Raw genomic sequence first — 11,123 nt, forward strand, 5'->3', positions numbered from 1 at the left:
AGGCTACTGTGACTTGTCAGCATACAGCACTGAAGCTTACTCTGAATCTTCGTGGTATGTGGACTCGGGAGCAACGAATCACATGACTAGCAGGCGCGATTTGATGACAGACTTTAGATCGCAGAGTGGATACATCACTATTGCTAGTGGAGATAAACTACAGTGCACAGGTATAGGTAATGTTAAGTTGTCGGATAAGGCGATGTTGACTAACGTGCTGTTTGTACCTAAACTGTCTGTTAATCTCATATCTGTTTCTCAAATGATTAAGAATGGTTGTATTGTACATTTTGATACTAATGGTTGTACAATTTCTATGTTGAGCGATGTTTTGATTAAGGCAAATGACGTAGGAGGTGTGTACAAACTTCAGACCTCTAGTCTAAGGGCGAACGTGACTATTAGCACTGCAACTTGGCATAAGCGTCTTGGCCACTTGAGTGGCAAGAATATGAAGCTTTTGAGGCAGGGACTTGCTAATGATATTAGTTTTCAGGACGACCCTTGTAAAGATGTCGCATGTGAAGTTTGTTTGAAAGGAAAGCAAGCGCGATTTCCTTTTGTCAGCAGTCCTGAGAAGTCTGTGGCTGCAAATCGGTTGGATTTAATTCACACTGATTTGTGCGGTCCGTTGCCGGTGAATTCGCTTGGAGGCAAGAGGTACATCCTGACATTCTTGGATGATCATACGAGGAAGGTGTTCGTGTATTTCCTGAAGCACAAAAGCGAGGTGAGTCAGTACACGAAAGACTTTATTACTCTAGTTGAAACTCAAACTGGTGATAAAGTGAAAGCCCTGAGATCTGACAACGGGACCGAGTATGTGAACAGAGAACTTGACAATTTTTTGAAAGGTAAGGGAATAGTCCACCAGGTGACAGTTCCGTATAGTCCTCAAATGAATGGAGCCAGCGAGAGGCTCAACCGTACCCTTCTGGAAAAAGTAAGATGTCTGTTGTACACGTCAAACCTAGATCACAAATTTTGGGCTGAAGCTGCTCGTACGGCAGCGTATTTGATAAACGTGTCTCCTTCAAAAAGGCTCTCGGGCAAGACTCCTGAGGAGGCCTGGACAGGGAGGAAGGTGAGCTTGAAACACTTACGTGTCTTCGGCTGTGAAGCTTATGCTCATGTTGATAAAGTGAAGCGGAATAAGCTTGAACCCAAAAGCAAGCGTTGTATCTTTCTTGGCTATGAGAGTAATGGATATAGGCTGTACGATTTGGCGAAAAATGAAGTTTTTCGTAGTCGTGATGTTGTTTTTAATGAAACAATTTTTCCAGGTGCCACCAGTAAACGGTCGGTGGAGATATTCTTCCCTGTACGTGACGGCGGAGCTACCGATGAAGAGAGTCTTATGGAAGATCAGCCTGTGGTCGAGCTTGAGGCGGAGATGCCAGTGCTACCAAATGTAGAGGTTCAGGTTGAGGCGGAGAGGCCAGCAGTACCTGATGTTTGGTTTGAGGCGGACGCGCAGATGCCGAGTTCATCTACTGATACAGGCGGTGCTTCAAGGGAGCCGCATGGTGACGGACCAGTCTATAATTTACGACCCAGATTACCGAGATGTAATGTTACGTCGGCACTCGATGTAGAGGCATGTGAGCCGACAACTGTCAAGGAGGCTTTGCAGTCGAGTGATAGCAAGCTGTGGCGACAAGCTATGCAGGATGAGATCGATTCATTTAATAAGCATGAGGCTTGGGAGCTTGTTGATAGACCGGCGGGCAAAAATATTGTGAAGAACCGGTGGCTATTCAAAATAAAACGCGACGCTAATGGAAAAATAGCGTGTTATAGAGCACGATTGGTTGCGAAAGGGTTTACCCAGAAGTTCGGAATTGACTATATGGATACGTATTCTCCTGTTGTTCGACATAGTTCGTTGAGAATGTTGCTGTCTCTTGCGGTCGACTTAGATCTGAAGATTGATCACCTTGACGTTAAAACTGCCTTCCTGAATGGCAATTTGAGTGAAGAGATTTATATGTCACAGCCGGAAGGATTCATCAAACAAGGCAATGAGCATAAAGTCTATAGACTCAAGAAAGCTGTGTATGGGTTAAAGCAGGCGTCCCGCGCCTGGTACGATAAGGTAAAGGAAGTTTTACACGCAGAGAAGTTCACGCAGAGCAAGTACGAGAGCTGTATCTTCAGTCGCCGTGTGGGTAAGCGAACCATTATTATCGCACTTTATGTAGACGACTTTTTCGTATTTTACGATTGTGACGAGCTTGCAAATAAGCTGAAAATGTCACTGAAGTCTCACTTCACTATAAAAGACTTAGGTGAAGTTAAACATATGCTAGGCATTAAAGTAGATCGCACTAGTAGTGAGTTGAAGCTGAGTCAGAAAAACTATATCGAAAAGATGCTCGAACGGTTCGGTATGAAAGACTGTAAAGTCGCAAAGACGCCCTTAGACTTAGGTCTGAAGTTTTCTGATAATGTTACCCACAATAGTAATCTACCATATCAGGAGTTAATAGGTTGCCTGATGTACTTGTCTGTGACCACTAGACCTGACATTTCATTTGCTGCCAGTTTTCTTAGTCAGTTTAATAATCGTTTCACAGCTGAACATTTTTCTGCGGCCAAACGTGTATTACGTTATTTGAAAGGTACAATGAATTTAGGTCTTGTGTACAGGAAAAGTGATGTTAATGATAAATTTCGTGTTTTTGGATTTACTGACGCTGATTGGGCTAACGGGGCGGATCGTAAATCATACACGGGGTATTTATTTAAGCTAGGTAAGAATGTCATTTCCTGGGGTTGTTACAAGCAATCTTGTGTCTCACAGTCGTCTACCGAGGCGGAGTATATAGCTTTGTCTGAAGCTGCTAAAGAGGCGGTATACGTCCGTGCGATTCTTGCTGAGTTGACAGGTCGTAGTAATACTGTTACTTTGTATAGTGACAACCAGTCTGCTGCTAAGCTGGCTACTAATCCAGTTTTCCACAAACGATCTAAACATGTGGACGTTAGATATCACTATATTCGTGAGACTATTGAGAATAACGTCATAGAGTTGTCTTATATGCCTACTGAGCAGATGACTGCTGATATACTTACGAAGGCATTGCCATATTGTAAACACGAGTCTTTTGTTCAGGACTTGATGGAAGTCGTCCAAGATTAAGAGGGCGTGTTAGAGGTTTCATATCTGTAGAATAGTAACCTACTTATTGTAATCCTGGCCGACGGCATATGACATATGTGATTGACGTGCTTGTTATTCTTTCTATTCTTGTTCTTGTTTTTACTCTTGTGCTGAATATACTCTGCTTACATATTTTACAATAATATGTGTTTAAATTAACCCATACATCAGTATTTAGCGCTGATGACTGGATCCGTCCTTAATCTACCAAATTACCCTGTATCGATCAGCATTACGGAATCAAGCAAACGAGTCATTTCCGTACCATTTCCTATCGCTCGTGCCTATTCCTATGAGTTCCCGGGGTTCGATATGAAATAATAAAATTGTGCGCATGTTTTTTTTTTTCAGAAATCAGAAATGGTATATTGCGAACCATGGTACATAGTTGGTACAATAAAAACATAGAATCACATGGCACCCTATAAAGGGTATAGCAAGTATTCTTATAGCTAGGTATAGGACTACTTTGTATAGTAGTATAATATTACCATTTTTTACACATTGCCTTTAGGTAGGAACATAGATTTTTTAGCCACAGTTAAACCGTTTTTACCGAATTCAAGATATTATCTGAGCCATCTGAGGTTTTTGGAGTTCAGTATTATGTACATCACAGTTCGTTTTATTGTGATTCGTTAGGATTTGATGCTGAAATCATGGATCCTGGGATCGAGAAAACTCTTCTACTATCATAGAATTCATAGACATGTACCTACACTACCTAGAGTGGTTTGAGTATTTTTTATAACTTGTGCATTTCCCGAAAGTACCATTTCGTGAAGTGATACTGCCGCTGAAGACCAATAAAATATTCGTTAAACACCTTTACTTACATCGATGCGGATGGCGAAATTGGCGAATAGCGTCAGTGTTCGTTAAAATAACGTTAAAAAATCTAAAATGTAGCTAATCTCACGTTCGCCAAAGTTTATTGCAAATAGAAGATTCTCAATTGATCGAAACTTACTCGTAGAACTACACCGTTCGGCTCCTACTACCTCCCCTAAGTTCACGTCATCGTCATGCACCGTTCTGTCGAAGTTTTTAAACTAAGTAAGTACCTACATGATGCAACTTTTATCAAAGTTTTTAAAATTCAGCCTGCATGCCGGTCGGGGCTCCGTTACCTAACGTACGTTACGTTACGTTAGGTTGAATAAGTGTGGTTACATTTCATGTTTTTGTAGAAATACACTATGATTTTACTCGAGATTTGCGTTAACATATTCACTAAAACGCATTCATACGTGAGTGAAACCGTAGATTTAGCTTAAACATATTCACTGCCAGCAATCCGCTAGGCGAGTTCTCTGTTAGTAGGCGCTTTTCGCTAGATACGGTTATTCCCGTGTCATCGGAGCTACGCTGGTAGCGCGTAGCCCGCACTGGCAATGAATGTGTTAAATTAGTACAACTATCTTAGTCAAATGGTCAATTAGTGTTGACGTTAATGACAGGCATCAACATTATTTTCACCTCAGCAGTTCGAACAAGGGTACTTTGCTACTTAAAAACAGTGAGCAAAATCGCATTCTACTATAGAATCTTTCGCTTGCACGGGACTCAAAATAAGCACTCGAAGAAATATCAAACTTTGATCTCTTGTTGTACAAATAACTATTGCCCTCTCTGTGTATTATGATTAGTTTAATTAATTCCTTTTTTTGTGGTTTCTTTTTCTCGACTCGTATAGGAAGAACATTGTCACATCACTAGTCTGTTAGAAACTGTCAAGTGCTACATAAGTGCCGTGGCACACATCGGTAAGACGTGTCTTACCGATGTGTGCTCATCACTAATCTTTTAAGTGCTACCTAAATGCCACGAGTTACCGATGTGTAATTATGAGTATAGCTAATGCAGAAGATGCGTTTCTACAAATAAGTCAAATAAGCTATAATATGAATGCCATCTATTAGAAACAACAGGAAACCTGATAACTTAACTAACTTTATTTTTCCCGTTAAGTGTCTTGAAGTCACTTTTTGAAGCATGGTTTTACGTTTCGAGCACTGACCTTTACAAATTATTTTTCGTCAAGATCACTTAAATCTTTACTTAATTCCTGACAATCCCCAAGTTGGTATTAAACAACGATAAAGTAATCCATTTGTTCCTTAATACAACAGTCGTAATCTTATGTCTCCAACTCATAACAAAAGAACAATAAAAAATAATCTCCAAGTCATTTGCTTACCATCTAAATGCTAAGGCATTTCCCTGAAAAATTATCTCATCAATATTAAATGTTTACACTCACCTGAAGTGAACAGGCTTTTATTAATACTTAACGCGTTTTCACTCGAACCTTACGCACATCCCTAGCCTAGTTCCATTTTTAAATACCAAAAGTCCACACGCGAAGGAATATGTACGAAAAACGAACGAACTAATTCTAATTTGGAAAATGGCCTTTGTTTTTATGTCAGTTTATTGAATTCGGTGTTCTATTTTGGCGGAATTTGAGCGCGGTGGGATTCGGCGTGACTACGCCGCTCGAGATCCGGCGACCGACTGAAGCTCGAGCCCGGTTCCCGGCTTTCCGTCGGTGTTGCCAGCGCCGGGTGCGGGTTTCCTGGTTATTTTTACGCGTTTGTAGTGACGCATTTTCCGCTCGGATGGAGCGAATTCTAGCGCTCGTATGCTACGAGTACTGCAGGCGATTAAGTCACGGCCGCTGGAGTCGTATTTGCTGTACTTTTTCCTTTTCTGCGACTATTTACACGAATTTTAGACCAAATTAATAGAGAATTATTAGGTAAGGGGAAGCATTCAGCTTGATTAATATAAAGAAAAATAAAACCAGGCATGTAAGAGTCTTGCTCGCGCACTGAGGGTTGCGCACTGTCTCAAAATGTTTATCGACGTTTTTTGAGTCAAACTCACGTTTCCATCGACTTTATTATTTATTGTTATGTAAAGTTTCCACAACAATATAAGTAAGAACTATTAAGTTCCCCACATTACCACAATCTTCCCTAAAACAGGGTAACCACCCACATTGCCACCACGACCCCGAATCCTTTGTGTGGTCTACAAACTGAGCAATACCTTCACTGAACATTTTCCCACGCCGAATATCCCGACTCTATTGTTTTCCGTCCCCCTTCCACTTACTGTTCAGAGTATTTGCATCCTTATTTGGCGCACGGAGTGGACTAATTAAAGTTGTTAACCTGTTTCACAGGATAATATTTTTTTAACTAACTTTCCGACATGACACAGTTGTTAACTGTTCTCTCTAGAAATAATATTTAGTCCATAAAATTAAAACGCAAAAGCTAATAGACTATACACGTACTTGTTAGCAATCGAAATAACGTATTTTTTTATATTGACTTTGATATAAAATACTTCTTTCTGCAGGTTATGGGCCCAGGACGCATCAATAAATGGACTTTATTTATAGTTTTTAATTCACCTTCAGAAAATGTGTAATTATCTATTTATGTAAGCATTATTATAATAATTAATTTTGAACCTATGAATTATATATTTTTTTATTTATTGAAATTGAATTTATTTATTAAACAACATAATAATAACAGCATAGGTATACTTTCATTCAGATCCACAGCGCAGGCTTCGTCATCATACAGAACGCTCATCCACCATCATATTAAAATTAAGCCAATCAGAAACCTAATTCTTTATTTAAACGTAGACTTTCTTACTGTAGTATACTGCACCTGCAGGAGTGGGGGGAGTTGACTGTTAACCGTGGCGCCGAGCGGTCGTGCCGAGAGTGGCTCTGTGGTGTTATTGTGTATTTTACAAGTGGCGAACGAGGAAAATGTAAGTACATTCAGGAAAATTGTTTAATTAAAGGAAAGGGAAGGAACATTAAGTAAGTACCTACCTAGCTAAAAATGTAGGTACGAATGGAAGCGAACTTTATATCGAGGTGTTGTTTATTAGCTATGAAATTAATATACCTAATATGAATAGTAAACAACGACTGTTACTTATTCGTTACGGCTCGAGTGATAGAAAAGGTGGTAATTGTCTTGTTTACGAAATTTGCACCAGCTGACGGGCAGCGCGGAGCATTCATGCATTATTGTGTTGTTTACTTGCATTGAAACCATAAGTACCTACCTATTTAGATGGAAATCAGCTTACTTTAGTATGATCGGAAAGTACCGTTAATGAATGATCAGATCAGATTTAATTAAGTCACTTCTAGCACTTGTATTGCAACATGTTTACTACATTAAAATACGGATTAAATTAACGGTGTTATAATTAATTTGGGGTGCATAATTATTAGGTACAACTACACCGCTATTTGTTGTGATGACGCGTGCTACCAAACGGCTAAATAATAGAATGGTATTCGCTTTCATAGGCAAGAAATGCTTGCGAATGTTATAAAAGTCATTACCGGTACGTTGATGTACCTACACATAAATAACTGTATTTAAGTGAATAAGATCTTAGGGTAGGTACGGTAATATTAATCGTTTGGTTTAAGAGGTCGATACGATGGGCCATGCCGGTACCTACCTATGGCGGGTATTACAGTTACACGTAAGGTCAATACGATAGACCATAGTTTCACTGTTGTTATTGTTTTGTTGTACGGGTATGAAAGGTCAATTTGACAGACCATGTAGATATTAAAAGTGTTATGGAAGACCTTTATATGAAAGGTCAATTAGATAGGCCATGGTTTGCCCGAGTTAAAGTTATATTTATATATGAGAGGTCAATTTGATAGACCACGTAATAATAAAAGTGATTTGGATGACTTTTATATGGAAGGTCAATATGATAGACTATGGTTGCTGAGTTATTAGAGGCCAATTTGACAGGCCGTATATAGAAGTGATTTGGAAGACTGTTATACGAAAGGTCAATATGACAGACCCTGGTTGTGGATGTTTACGAGATATGGTGGTCATGTGTGATGTGGACATGTGGTGAATGTTGACTAGGCGCGCAATGGATCCTGTGTAGTTGCAAATTAGACTATACAGAATCACTTGTTGTTGCAGATCGCACCAAAATGGCACAAGTAACATCAACAATTCCAAGTTTAGACCATTTCGACTGTGGCGGCGACCCGGTTTCCGTCGGTGTAAGATGGGAGAAATGGAAACGGGCGCTTGAGATATACTTTCTGGCCGCTAATATTGATGATGACGTGGTCAAGCGGGCCACCTTATTACATCTTGGTGGCCTTGCTCTGCAAGAAGTCTATTACAATTTGCCGGGTGCTCATGCCGAAGAAGTTGATGACGTGGATGTCTACAATGTGGCTATGGAAAAATTAGATGCTTATTTTTCTCCTAAGCAGAGTAGATATTATGAACGCTACATGTTTAGACTTATGAAACAGGATGAAGGCGAAAGGTTTGAAGCGTTTCTTGTGAGACTTCGTCAACAGTCTGACAAATGTAAATTTATGGCAAAGGACGAACATTTAATCGACCAAATCATTGAGAAAGGAAATAGCTCTGAATTACGGAAAAAGATTTTGTCGGCCGGCGATAGTGTCACTTTACACCAAGTGATCACTATAGCTACCACACTGGAGACTGTCAATAGGCAACTAGACAGTTTTGGGAAAACCGGATCATTTAAGGCTGACATGGATAAATCGGACATCAATAAAATTGACACTAAGAAATTACCAGCTAGAGGTACCTCGAAGACTTGTTACCGATGCGGTAACAATAAACATTTGTCTTTTGCACCGGAATGCCCTGCTAGGGACAAAAAATGTTTAAAATGTGGTATTGTCGGACATTTTAAAGATTACTGCAAAACTAGAAAATTAAAGCGGAAATTTGAACACAAAAAAAATGAAAAATTTGATAAAGCAAAAAGGCAAAAGTTTGACCACTCACAAAAGGAAACTGAAGAAGTGGACTACGTATTCCATCTGGATAATGATGAAGTTATCAACTGTCAGGTCGGTGGTGTCACTATTGAGATGTTGATAGACTCTGGATGTAGGTGCAATATCATTACTGATGAAACGTGGGAATATTTAAAGAGCCATAACGTGAACACCTCAAATCAAATCGCAAATCCTGACAAGACATTAGTGCCCTATGGCAGTAAAACGCCACTGGATGTAATGGGGAGATTCGAAACACAGATATACATTCGTGATGGACTTGAAACAACGGCTACCATATATGTCATTCGAAACGGGTCGCGTAACCTCTTGGGAAGGATAACGGCAAAACAACTCGGTGTTCTTCAGACTGGCATACCGGTTAACAACATCAGTACATTTTCCAAATTCAAAGGTGTTAAAATTCAAATCCCAATCGATGATAAGGTAAAACCGGTTATCCAACCGTATAGAAGAATACCGATACCTTTGGAAGAAAAAGTAAACTTAAAACTGACCGAACTCCAAGAAGCTGATATTATAGAAGAGGTCAACGGTCCTTCGCAATGGGTATCGCCTATGGTACCTGTGCTCAAGGAAAATGGTGACCTTCGAATTTGTATCGATATGAGGAGGGCTAATGAAGCTATTATAAGGGAGAACCACCCTCTTCCTACGATGGATGAATTGCTGCCTCATTTCAGACAAGCGAAATTATTTTCTCGGCTTGACATAAAAAACGCTTTTCATCAACTGGAGATTGACGAAGACAGCAGGCACATTACAACCTTCAGCACCAGTAAAGGATTATTTAGGTACAAAAGGTTGATGTTTGGGGTGTCATGCGCGCCGGAAATGTTCCAAAAGGTGCTAGAGAAGATGTTGTTAGGATGTGAAGGCACTGCAAACTTCATCGATGACATCATTATATACGGATCTGATGAAAAAGAACATGACACACGGCTTAAGAAAGTCCTACAAGTGTTGAAGGACAACGACGTCCTGCTGAACGAAACCAAATGCATTTACAAGACAGATAAAATTGAGTTCCTTGGCCATGAACTCACTGCTAAAGGGGTAAAACCCCTGGATAAATATATCCAAGCCATCCAGTCGGCGAAGAGACCAACCAATGTCGAGGAGATTCAAAGTTTTCTCGGATTGGTTAATTATGTGGGAAAGTGGATCCCTAATTTGGCATCATTAACGGAGCCCCTTCGTCAGCTTGTACGACTTAAATTGAGCAAAACGACGGACCTTCGTAAATATTGGACTAGCTCCCAAGAACAAGCGTTTGATACATTAAAAGCGAGGTTGTCAAATATACAAACGCTGGGCTACTATAATCCAGCTGACAGAACGCAAATAGTAGCTGATGCATCTCCAGTGGGCCTTGGGGCCGTACTGATACAAATAGGCCAAGATGGTCCCTGTGTCATAGCGTTCGGTAACAAGAGCCTAACCGACTGTGAGAAAAGGTATTGCCAGACCGAGAAAGAGGCCTTAGCCCTCGTCTGGGCAGTCGAACATTTTAAAACATATTTGTTCGGCAAAGAGTTTGAGATTATAAGCGACCACAAGCCCTTGGAAACCATATTTGGTCCCAGATCTAAACCATGCGCACGTATAGAGCGCTGGGTTCTCCGGTTGCAGGCGTACAAGTACAAGGTGATTTACCGGCCAGGCAAGGACAATATTGCCGACCCCATTTCTCGGCTTTGCCAATCAATCAGTCCCAAACCGTTTGACAATGAAAATTATATTAATGCTATCGTACAATACAGCAGGCCGACAGCAGTACCACTTAAAGAAATTGAAGCCGTCTGTGCCACAGATGAAGAAATAATGGCGCTTAAAAGTGGAATCTATGAAAACAAATGGCATGAATCGGTCAGCGCTTATAAAGTTTTCCAAGCTGAGATCTGTTTCCAAGGAAATATTCCTCTGAGAGGGAACAAATTGATTATCCCCAAAGAACTTCGAGGCAGAGTACTGGAAGCTGCACATCAAGGTCATCCAGGCATTGTAGCCATGAAGACTCGTCTCAGAACCAAAGTGTGGTGGCCAAAGATAGATCGAGACGCTGAAAACAGAGTTAAGGCCTGTAAATGA

The 11,123-nt window shown here is 40.4% G+C and overlaps 2 protein-coding genes across 3 annotated transcripts in view; one reads left to right on the plus strand and one right to left on the minus strand.

Moving 5' to 3' along the window:
- The window catches only part of LOC134658021 (dipeptidyl aminopeptidase-like protein 6), a 205,773-nt gene extending 200,268 nt beyond the window's left edge, over positions 1–5,505 (minus strand). For both annotated transcript variants that reach the window (XM_063513622.1, XM_063513621.1), the window contains exon 1: positions 5,427–5,505. The gene's annotated coding sequence lies outside the window, so the exon portion shown is untranslated. The remainder of the gene's footprint in view (positions 1–5,426) is intronic.
- A 1,388-nt stretch (positions 5,506–6,893) lies between these two features.
- LOC134658124 (uncharacterized protein K02A2.6-like) lies at positions 6,894–11,123 on the plus strand. The gene is made up of 2 exons (XM_063513730.1): positions 6,894–6,961; positions 8,164–11,123. Exon 2 carries the CDS (start codon positions 8,175–8,177, stop codon positions 11,121–11,123), a length of 2,949 nt encoding a protein of 982 aa, XP_063369800.1. The 5' UTR covers positions 6,894–6,961; positions 8,164–8,174.

This window comes from Cydia amplana, chromosome 21 (genome assembly GCF_948474715.1).
Source record: "Cydia amplana chromosome 21, ilCydAmpl1.1, whole genome shotgun sequence".
Lineage (NCBI taxonomy): Eukaryota > Metazoa > Arthropoda > Insecta > Lepidoptera > Tortricidae > Cydia > Cydia amplana.

Excerpts from the sequence above, each read along its gene's own strand:
- LOC134658124 (XM_063513730.1), top strand. The coding sequence starts at position 8,175 with ATGGCACAAGTAACATCAACAATTCCAAGTTTAGACCATTTCGACTGT.